Source organism: Gallus gallus, chromosome 1, assembly GCF_016699485.2.
Source record: "Gallus gallus isolate bGalGal1 chromosome 1, bGalGal1.mat.broiler.GRCg7b, whole genome shotgun sequence".
NCBI classification, from domain to species: Eukaryota; Metazoa; Chordata; class Aves; order Galliformes; family Phasianidae; genus Gallus; species Gallus gallus.
Window position 1 is genome coordinate 57,750,159 of NC_052532.1, and position 12,117 is coordinate 57,762,275.

The window sequence follows — 12,117 nt, forward strand, 5'->3', positions numbered from 1 at the left end:
ATTGAAAAAAAAAAAAGCAAGTGTTTTGAATTGTTGCATAGCTGGAAGATAGTTGACAGGCACAATGGTCCCTGAATAGTACTCACACAGCAACAAGCAGATTAATTCTGCAGCCAACTGCTTTGATGGAACTATACAATTCTGCACTGACTTCCAAAATGGAAGATTTTAAGGAGTGTACAGAAGATCCCAACAGTCTAAAAGATTAAGAGGTTGCTCTGAAGTTTCATTTCTCATATAAGGTACACTCTATGAGTCTGTCTTCTACCATCTGCATGTACTGGTATAGCTACAATATATCTTAACATATATATCTCTGTATATCTATATATATAAACCTTGGATAGATATATGAAGCTTAATGCAGTTAAGATAAGTAACAAGAGTAGAAATGGCAACAGTCTTCTTGGCTGTATTTGAAAATGGGATTTTCTTCGTAGAATGTTTTCACGAGTAAGGTGTAGAACTATCACTTTATCTGAAAATAATAATAATTCTATTTCTGTCTCTAGAACTTATTTTTTGAGCTCTTAGGTGAAAGTGATCTCTTTCCTCCCTTGCCTAGGTTTGGATGTTTCTGTGATGAACTCTGAGATGCTGTCAGAGAAGGCAACCTTTTGCCATCTGTGCTAGCTGGTGCTTCACAACAGCCATCAAAAAGTATTGCTCATTACTAGCACTAATATGATAGTGGTGAACATTTACCAGGCTCCCATATTTGAAAGGAGCTCTAAATCCTGATTCATTTTTTTTTTGCTGCCATTAAAATCCACAGCCCATGTCCTTTCATGATTTCTGTCCTTTCTGGTTGGTTGTTAAATTGCACTGGAGTAAGAGAGATCATTCACATTTTTGAGAATGACTTAAAAATACATTGTAGCTCTCTGTTACAAAGTAAAAAAAAATAATCAAATTTTCTTTACACATCATATTTATTTTGGTTATTTTCGTTATTATTTTTTCTTCTTTCAGTTTCATATAGCTGTCCCAAATATGCTGAAATTTTTGTCAGTTGAAGAAATTGTCTGTCAGTGGTGGTGATGGGATAATGCAGTACTTCAAAAAGATTAATAGAGGGCATAGGTGAGAGGCCATGTGATTTTAGTTTCTGCATTGCAAATTTCAGAGTGCTGTGTGAATAGATGATGAAATACAGTCAAGTATTTGTCACTATATAAGTATTTTCAGAGACTGGTAGCTATCAAAGATAGAGGGCATCTTGTAGCTTTCCTGCAACAACACACTGAGGCAGTGGAGCTGTTCAGTATTGCTGCCATTCTCCTCTGTATGGGGAAGCCTGGTCACCCTGCTGGAACTGCAGAGAAACAAAATCCAGAAGAGAAGAGCAAACTGCAGTTGATAGTGGGTAATAAAATAATTCCTCCTTCACATAATTGTTTTCATTATAGGATTCTTGGTATTATTTTAAGAAGGCAAGTGCTATTATCCTTATTTCATAGACAGAGAAGTGAGGGCAGTAACCGATGCTGTAAATTGCCTATTGCCATCAAGCTGAAAACACTCTCATTGGGGCAGAAGGAGAAAAAGAAAATGAGGATACAGTGGAAACATCTGTCTGGCTTGTACGGTGCAGCTATTTGTTAAGAAATTCATATTACAGCTCTCAAATTGTGATGTATTTATAATAATGGTGTGACCACTGGGACTGTGATAACATCAGTATATATCTGCACACCATTTTTTTTCCCTTATAATAGAAGTAATAGTCTTTGGCTGTGGACCTAATTACAAAAATAGTTACATTCATTGATCACTCCTGCTTTTTCTGCCTATGATATCCATGGAGTACTGTTACACATACTGCAATTAAGAAAATTAAGCCTCCTAAGTTTATTCTGCTTCAACAAATAGATGAAATAGTGAAAAAAACTTTCTGTTGTCCAGACAGAGACAGTGAACCTCTTCTCTGACATATGTTTGTCAACTGGATGGAAACCCTTTCTCTAGTATTTTCAGAAGATACTCAAGTATACCTCTGGTAGATAAAAACACATGGGCTGTCCAAGTAGGTGTTAACTGTATCTCTTATAACAAAAGATTCTGTATTACATTTTTTTTCCCTCTTTTCTGATCCTGGAGCAGTAGCAATCTACGCACTTCTGTGAGAGGCACTGCAATGACATGAAAAATACCTCGTGTATCTTAACAGTCTCAGAAAACCAGAAGAGCTCTAGCTGAAGAAAGAAACTAGCTGATGGGTGGAAAGGCAGGCAGAAAGAATAACTGTAATTAGAACTTGCTTTTTCCTAGATAGATGTTTTGTCCTGCCATTATCAAGTGTCTACATTTTCTGCACATTGGAGAAGCCATGAATAAGGAGTTGAAAGAGAATACGGGATTTACTGATAGCTGAGGCTGGGGAAACTTGTGACTACAACACATGGTTTCTTTGGGAGAAACACATGGATGAAAACAATGCACAGGGGAGTTGATTCAGAAGCTTGGCCTTCCTCTGCTGCGCCAAAAAGTAGTTTTAGAGAATGCATGTGGGTCTTCTCTGGTCTTCTTGGTGTGTTGTTGTCTCATCAAATCTAGGATAGTTTCATCTTCTATCTAGTCTTGGAAAAACGAAATTTGGTGTGATTTCATAGGGAATGACAAAGAAATTCTGAATACTGTAATAGGAAAAAAAAAGAATAACAGTAACCAAAGTGACTTAAAAGGGGCCTTCCAGTTAGAATCCAGGAATATAGCCTTATGAACTGAAATTTCAGTAGCGTTTTGTTTTAGTTTTTTTTTTTTTTTAACCGCTCAGCTAGAGCTGTGGGAGGGGACAGATGATAAGACAGTTTCAGAAGTCAGTGTTAGTTACCACTTGAGAGCCCTGACTCACTCAGATCCACCATGAGCAAACTAGAAGAGGTAAGTATGTACATTGTGGATGAGAGTGTAAAAATCTCGAGGAAAGAAGGAGAAAAGTGCTTTCTACAGCGAAGTTCATTTCATCTCTTATTGTAGCTTCTAAGAGGGAAGGCCAGATCTAGAACAAATGAGCTCTATTCACTAGTTTGGGACCTATAGAGAAAATATCAACTGCCTTTTTACAGTTAATAAATGCAATGCTTCTCTTGAAAAGACAGCATGGTTTTTGCACACTTACATTGTTAATTTCTTAACATCATCTTATGATACTGAAAATATGTATTTTTTTCAATAATTTTATTATTATTATTTAATAAAAACAACATGTTCTCTAGGCTTTCTGAAAATGAAACTGCTCTGTAAAAACTCCCGTTGGAAATTTGGAGTGAAAGAAATATAAATTTTTTGGAAAGTTTTAGGCATCCCTCCTTTATTTTCAGTTCCTAGGCCTTTTAACCAACATACTTCTTGTTGTTTTTGTTTAATGCTATATCTTTTCTTATTATACTTTGCCTCTCAGGAAGAAATTATTTATTGCCATTGTATTTGTGTTCACTGCTGCTTGAGTGCAAAACTTTCACCAAAATAAAAAAAACATCCTTTATAGCAATTGGATCCATCTTCTTGATCAGATATGGGTTATAGTGTCCTGGGCTGATGATATTTTGTTTAAAACTTGCAATGCAGGAATGTCATTGCTCTTGATGCTCTCTGGCAGAAAGGGCTGGATAACCATAAGCCCAGGTGCAGGCTCAGATTTCTAGGTCTGATGTTATGTTACAGAAGCATTTGAAGATTCTGTTTATGAGAAACAGTAGGATCTTTTATTTAACTTGTATATTATATTTTTATGGTATTATATTTTTATTTAAACTATAGTTTATATAGTTTATTAATAAGTTCATAAGAACAAAGATAAATTTATTATAATTTGTAAAAACACTTTCCAAAGCCTGTTGTCTTATCTCATTGAAATTGATGTTCTTCCATGAAACATCTCATTTCTGATAAAACATTTTCACTGGAAGAGATGTTCAGACTGTCTTATTTTGTCAAATTCTTTTCTTGAGTCTTGAGTCATTCTAAATTACGGTCTGTGCTAAAACACAAAATTCCCAGGGGTATCCATTATCAGTTTGAACTATTAATTTATGTCCAGGGAAATAGAAATATAAAATATCCACAGAGTGTGTCTGTCCTAGCCTGATGCAAGAGACAAGCATGCAATCAACTATGCAAATATCAAAGGCAAGGGAAACTGTTATCCACAAGTTAACTAATTACTTTTGCTCATTTAATTGAACAAAGCTAGATGGAGCATGCTAATTGATCGTTGTTTTCAACTTTTTCTTTGTTTACATTTTAGTTGTTTTCTTTCATCATGCTGCTTTTAGTTCCCTGCTCATTTTTACAGTGTTGGCATATCCCCCACTGTATTTAATGCTTTTTTTTTCTTTCTCTCTTTTTTTTTTTTTAATTTAATTTAATTTTTTTGTGGCCTGTAATGATGTCTGTGCTGGAAAGAGAACACAAAGTTGATTACATGTTGAAACATTTAGTCCCCAAACTGCACACTTCAATTTTTGAAGTGAAATGTTTGACTTAGGCTTATCAGCAGGGTCATGCTATGATTATTATTTCATTTTTAGCAAAGTCTTTGATTGTGGCTTGTTATTATGGCTGCCCTGTCCTGTAGCTGAGGGTAATGCTAGTTTAAAAAAAAAAAAAAAAAAAGTTGACCAAATACAGTTTTAGCCTTCGTAAATTTTTCTACATCTCCCTGGCTGATTCCTATTATTTTTTTATTCACTGGTATACTACTTGAACAAATTGTTACTTCCTCATCTCCTTCCAGTACTGGCTCTCCTTTGAAACAATTGCTCTTCCCTACCTTCTGCTGTTTAGTAGCTTCCCCCTTCTCCACAGAGGGGAGAGCATTGCTGGAGGCCCCTCCATCTGGAGAATGGAGATGAATGGACATCAATGGAAGAGAAGGGGTGGCCCTTCTCTTCACCTTGGCAGTGTAGAGAAAAAGAGAAAGAAGAAAGCTGAGAAATGCCTGTTAGCTGAAATTCTGATTCTACATCATTTTGCTAAACAGAGCAATTTGCTGGCTGCGCTGTTTCATATGTGCATTAGAATGGTGACCTGCAAGCTGGAGGTGAGATGCTTATCCTACAAGCAGCCATTCTCCTGCAGCTGAAATGCAAAGAGTTTTTCTCCAGTAGGATTTGTGGTGTTTTACGCTACGTTGGATTAATTTGTTAGCACACAGACTGAGACTACTGGCCACTTCTATTTGGTAATTCTGGTACAGGTCCCAAAATACCATGATTATTCTAATAGCTTTTCTATAGTAAGATCATTTCAATAGTAAGATCATGTGCATGTGTGTGTGAGGGGAGGGAGATCACTTTGGTTTACAGTTCACAAAGGTCTGGCTCCAAAGGTGTGTTTTTACCTCAATTTTCTATATGGAAGACCACTAGCATGTAGGGGCACGTGCCATGTGGTGAATGAGAAAGAGACCTGGGGAAGCAGAACTGTCTGCTGCTGTTAGAGATGTCAAACTCCTAAGAACTGAATGCTTTCAACTTCTTTTTAACAGAGAAACTGTATTTGCATCTCAGATTACTGCGAAAATGACACTTGACATTCTGGGTTTATTAAGAAAGTTTGTTAAAACATACACCAAATGTTTCTTGCTGTTGTACAATTGAAGCAGAGCAAATGTAATATTTACATTTAAGAAAGGGGAAGGAAATAGATTCAGGTAACTACCCTCAAGGGACTGCAAAATAGAACACATTTGAATATGAAATTAATTTAAGAAATGGAAGTAAACATTAAGTTTCATTAAACACAGCATGTGTTTACAGAAAGGAGACTGTTTCCCATTCTAGCTCACTTAAAAACTGATTTTCTAGGTATGACTAATCTGGGACTAATCAAACTGTGATTTATTAAAGTATTTATTGTAGGACTTGATGAGAAATTATTAATTTAATCAGAAAAAAAAAAAAGATTCTATTGCTTTTCCTGATGTTGTGCGGATTCATCTGCAGCTTCTCTGAGCTCTAACGTCAATGGTCTTGTTATAATGTTGATAATGGGGATGCCATGGTGGTTTGTCAGTGTCTGGAGTCCATGATGTCCATGCTGATAGTTTCTTTTTCCACACTTTAGGATCAACTTGGGGTCAATTTTAAATGTTTGCTGACCTGCTTTTGTACCTTTCTCTTTCTTCATTGGTCTACAGATCCTGATTACGTATGGATTTACCATATATACAGTCGCTTTTGCATATATCATAAACTATTTCTTTGTTATCTTTCTTACTCCTGCTTTCATCCAGCTCAAGGTCTGCATTCTGGTATCCAACCATTGTTTCTTTTTTTTTTTTCTTGTTTTGTTTTTGTTTAGTTTTGTTTTAATAGCTATGGAGTCTGCATTTTTGACCCTGTACCTTCAGGCTGGTATCTCCCATACATGTACTCAACACTATATTCTGTCTCCTCTTCTCAAAGCCTTTCCCAAGACACTAGTTCTGTATTTTTTCTGTAGTGAGTTATTGTAATAGATAAATTTATAAAACCTCCGTGGCTCCACACAAAGATAAACAAAAGAAAATCAAATTAGTCGTGGCCAGATGGTCAATTAGAAAAATTGCTGCTGCAGCAAAACCAAATGTGACAAAGCTGTGGGCAGATCTAAGAAAGCTCAGACAGAGCAAGCCTCAGTCCCAAGCCTTGCAAACTCACTATAAAGCCCATGCTTTGTCATAAGAAATGGCAATACATACAGCATTGCAATATATGCAGTGTTGCAGATTAACTGCGTTGTCAACATAGATGATGTTTGGCATACTTTACTGGAAAAGCTGGAAGATATGGATGGGTTAAATCATGTGACAAAATTTGGAAATTACACTCATATATACTAAGAATAAAACGCTTGTAAAAGCTGGGACCTTGCCAGTTGCTTTGGGAAGAACAGATGAAGGGAAGGGATTTTGAGTAATAGTTATTAACAGGAAGAAAGCCACCTGCAAAAGGCATGTATGATCCTAGAATATGCTGCATATGCTAACTTCAGTAGAGTTAAGAAAAATAAGCATTGCTGCTCACTGATGGAACTTCACCTGAAATTGCCTATTTTGTTGTGGATGGTCTTGCTGAGAAGAATACTTGTTCCTATTGGAGAAGGAAAGGAAAGATGATTGTTACTGTAAAATTAGACTGGGGGCAGTGAGGGATTTGGAATGGAGGCTCAAGCTCCACTCAGAAGGTCTTTTTAAACTGCAAATACAGTGTGATTTCTGTTTGGCTCTCACAGGTGCTCCGCATAGATATTTTGATCCTGCCTCCACCCTTTTTCTGATTTTTCCTTTAGTTTTTTTTCTGCCAAGCAGAGATTGATTGTGAAATCAACTGTAAGACTGAAGTAATTCCCGTGCCTCAGTGTTGCTGGGAGAAGCCATTTGCTACAGTGCATCTCAGCTGGGCTTCAGTTCTTAGCTCATTACACACTTCATGTTTTCCTATCGTTTTCTGTTTCAGTGTTTAACTCTCATTAACCATTTCTCTCTTTTCTCATTCCCATTTTGGTGCTCTTTTCATGGTTTTAGTGGTGTCATTTCTTATTTGCTCTCTTTTTCTGATCTTGTTCCAACTCATCATTTAAACAGTCTTGAACTCTCTCTACCTTTTCTCTCCCTTGTTTTCTTTCCACCCCAAATGTCTCATTTCTTTCTATCTCTTTTAATTTTGACTCTTCCTAGTGTTTGTGTATATCACTACCATTTGCTTATATTCTGCTATTTGTTCTATTTAGGGCCTGTCATATAGATTCCTAGAAATACTTTCCCTTCATGACACCTGATCTGTAATTTCCACTGGTATAAATGGAAGTTTCATTACAATAATCAAAACATCAAATATGAGTCCATTTGCTAGTAACATTTTTGGCAGTTTTTTAAATCAAAGGTTGAACTAGAAATATTAGCACAGAATCTAATGAAAAAGGAAAAGCTTGAAACCTTACGTTCTGAGAAAAAAAAAAAAAGGGGAGCTATTTTCAGTGGAACGTTTTCAAAAACAAGTCCAGATTGACAGGTTTTTCTCCTCAACTTTTTAATGACCAAGTGAAATACTTGCAAGATGAATGGAAGATTCATCTTTAATAACTATTGATGAGTGGGATTTTATGTCCTTCTGAAGAAATAATTAATATTTAATAGATACTATATATAGGTCATAGAAGATACTTGTAATTTCATGAGAGTATGTGCCCTTGCTAATCTATCATATATAAAACAATGATGTAATTTGCTGTAGTCTCACACATTACATCAGATTCAGTGTGTTTGCGTGGTGTGAAACGAGGCATCATTCTGTTCAACACAGTTTTCCACTTGCTTATAATTAATAGCAAAGGCACTTCAGGAAACAGCCTGTCTCCCTCTGCCAGAGAGATACACGTATCTGTGGGTTCAGCATTTCCTTAGACAACTTGGCAAGGATTTCAGATGCAGAGGAACCTGGAGTCTTTGGCAAATATGCTACATCAGGGCTTCATAGGGTTTTGTTTATATCGGTTTTGGAGTTTTTCAGGCTCCACAAACTGGGCATTTTTCCTGCCAGTTTTGTGGAAAATACTACTGATGAAATTTGAATTTAAGTCTCTGTCAACTCAATATAAGGCATCTTCCCTATAGGCAGATATTTACAACTCTTGGTTTTTCTGGCAGCTCATGAGGTTGTGCGTTACCAATCCCCAAGTCCCTGGGGCTGGCAGCAGTGATGTAGAAGGAAGCTCTTTGCCTCCCTAGCACATGCCTCTCTGGCATGTGGTGGCACCCTGTGCTACCAAGTCCCTATGCTTCCTTGCTTCATCAGCTGACAGTGTCTTGAGATTACAGAACTATTTGTCCTTCCCTATGTGTTTCCACGTGAGCTGTTAATACTCCAACTAGGGAGTTAGTTATTTGGAAGAGAGGAAGTGAGAAATTGCAGTGGAAATGGGATGAGAGGTGAGATGCAGCGCTATTGATGGTGAAGTTTCTCCAAGGGATAGTGGCTGAAGGGAGAAAGTTGAAGTCTTAACAATGTTGTGATTATGTTTAGTTATGGAGGAAAAGTTTGTGTGGTAAGGCAAATTAAAAGGCAGACTAAATTAATAATTTATTTGTTGCATATTTTACTCATTTATTTATTCATTTTTTTTTAAATATGAGACTCTCTAAATGGAAAAAATATAGCAAAAGAAAGAAAAACTACACAGTAAAGCTCACACTACCTAAAGATCAGTACGTATCCAGGCTCTGTTTGAGTTCCCTAGTCCTTTCTTTGTGATAGGACCTGTTATTTTTTGAAGTAAACAAAACTGGTGCTAATAAAACTACTTCAGGCATCTGAATGCCAGGTATCTTGCAGTTTTCACATGAACTTTAGTTAAATAAAACAATTAAAATTTCTCATTTGGCTTCTAGCATGATATTAAAGCTGTGTACTTAAAAATAAAGTTCTTGTGCTGTGGATTCCACTCCTGTTGTTCATGTCAATTACAATTATTTTGCTTTTGAACAAGATTTTTGCCAGCAGGGAATACTGAGAAGTGCCAAATTAAATTTCCGATGCATTTTGTCTTTAGTTCTTGGTGAGAATTATTTCTGCCATAAATTTGCTATGCTTAGCAGAATGAAATCATATTTCCTTTAAAATGTCTGTGGCATCAGATTAGTTTTCAAAGCCATCATAGTGGCACTGTTGATGCCTCCTCCTGGGCTGTAGCATAGCACAGGCGTTGGTTTGAAAAAAAGAAGATGGAGAAATGCTCCATCCAAGCTATCTCTATTCCACCATCTTGGAACCCTACTGTTTACTAGAGAGATGTCTCTGGGAAAAGGAAAGAATGATGTTTTCACATATAGAGCAGTTATGGCCATGCTTTCAGGTAAATGATACCAAAATGTGCTAATGCAAATTACAACAAAGTGAAAAGGAAGTATACGTGTAAACTATTTACGTCAGGCAGTTCTAAATGACTTTTGGTGACTGGCTAATAACTGATTCTTCACCACTAAACAAACAATTTTAATTTGTTTTTATATTGGAATATTTGTTTCCTAAATCCAGTTTTTGGGTTCATTAGCATGCTATGAATAGTCTCTGCATATTCAAGTCCTACCTCTGTGCCCATTGTGCATTTCAGGCAATTAGCTTAATTGATATTAAAAAGAGACACTAGCTGTAGGGGAAGGAAATGATAGGTAGCAACACAGCAATGGCAATTAAAATAATGCATCATACTTACCTATACGTGTTGTTTTCATGAATAAAGCTCTTTTCAGGTGTTGAGTAAGCCTAATAAGAACTTGAACTCTTGCGAGGTAGACGGTGTTGGATTCCCTACTTTGTATTAATTGGTAAGATGCAACGCAAAACATATTCTATGTGAAAATGTACACAATAAATCACAGCCAGATGTCAAGAAAGATAAGACAAGTTCCAGGCCCATCACAAGTCTTGATTCTCTGACAGAGAGCAATAATTACTGACTATTCTGTGGCAAAACTCATCCATAGCATCAGTGGCATTGATCAGGGATTTGGTACAGGGACTGGAAAATAAATATTAAAAGTCTTTGTATTCTCTTTGTAAGGAGCTAATTGTGTTTGACTTGCATGTGTCTTCTGTCCCTGAAGCTGAGCTTCCTAAAAATGCTGTAGCTGCCATTTTCATGGGATCCCACCTTTTGCAATCTAACCAAGCATATTTTCCTTTATCTCATTTTTCCCCAGAATGCCACAGCAACAACAGCAACGTCGAATGTTCACGGCTGCTCTCCTGGCACTTGTCTTCATTCTGGCAGCAGTGAGTACCACTGAGGCTGGAAAGAAAGAGAAACCAGGTAAGGTCTAATGTAAAACAGGGTTAATCCCTGAGGCAGATTACAAGTGTGGGACAATACAAAATGCTTTTGGTTTTGTTGTGAAATTCAGGACATTCATTAAGATGCATGATAGGTAGATTTGCATGCATGATAGACATGCATGATAGGTATTTGTGGCAGTGACATTTTTTCCTGTGCTCTGTAGGTAAACAGAAATTAGTTTCCATGAAAGCTGGCAGCTTGAGAGCACCGGAGACTAAGTCTTCAGTTTATCACAGAATGGGTATTGCAAGACATCTTTCCTTAAAATTTGCTGAGAATAGGTTCCTACTAGGCTTAGGGAGAATCACATAAGAACAATGAAAGAGTAGTTATCATGTTACTCATTTGGTGTGTTACATGTAATTGCAACACCAGCGCCACCAGAGTGAAAATCCTCCAGTAAAAGACTAAATGAACTCTGTGCTGAAAACGGACAACCAGACATCCAGTGGTAATTATTTTTTGCTAGTGATGAATTCAGACACTACTGCAATAGAGAGAGGCCTGGAGTGGAAAATTGACTTCTATCAAACTCATTTTTGATGTTTTTTAAGAACAGCACTTTATGGTGCTTTTCTTAAGATCTTATATCTTTTAGGGTAGTATGGTTAGGTTGTAGTTGGACCTGATGATCTTTAAGGTCTTTTCCAACCTGAGCAATACTATGATTCTGTGATTATTTACATGCTGCTTACACACCAGTTAATATGACTAATAGTCATAGTTAGTCTATTAGAATTAGTATTCCCATTAAAAAAGGGGTGGTGTTTCTAATCAGTGTGGCTGTAAGGAAACACTATAAAATATGGAAAAGCTAAATCACAAATCATTCTATATAAGATTATTTAAAATTACGTGTGATATTTGGGGCCTTAATTATTATTTTGGTCAACTCTTGGATTTGTCCCTACTTTTGTCCCTACAGCACTTACTTTCATCTCTAAGAAACAAAACCCGAATACGATATCAGCATTTCAATGTGTTCTGATCAAATTTTGGCTGTTTACATTAGGAAGATCAAGAACCATAATTATCTTGTATTTACATATCCTTCTATATGTAATTTCTTATTTGCCTTCGGAGATTTGGTTATATTCTGGAGTAAAATGTAACACTGTATACACCAAGTGAAAAATTTCTGCTTTTTCCAAGAGGTGCTCAAATCCCAATACACAATGTCAGCACGTAAATATCTTGTCTATACTGTGTGGTGTGCTCCAGATGAAACTGAAAATATTTACGTGCCATCAGCCACTGATGGCAGAGGAATGTCCTTTTCTAAGTGTTTTGTTCAGTGGT

General features: G+C 36.6%; 1 protein-coding gene across 10 annotated transcripts in view; it reads left to right on the top strand.

The window, feature by feature from the left end:
- Nucleotides 1–12,117, top strand: part of PTN (pleiotrophin) — a 69,823-nt gene that overhangs the window by 37,398 nt on the left and 20,308 nt on the right. For 8 of the 10 annotated variants that reach the window (NM_001276362.2, XM_046939126.1, XM_015285608.4 and 5 more), the window contains exon 2: nt 10,685–10,794. In NM_001276362.2, coding sequence (NP_001263291.1) covers nt 10,686–10,794 — 109 coding nt within the window. In that variant the 5' untranslated portion in view covers nt 10,685. Of the gene's footprint in view, nt 1–2,847; nt 2,884–10,684; nt 10,795–12,117 lie in introns of those variants that run through there. The other 2 variants (XM_046939124.1, XM_046939131.1) reach the window with 1 other exon arrangement.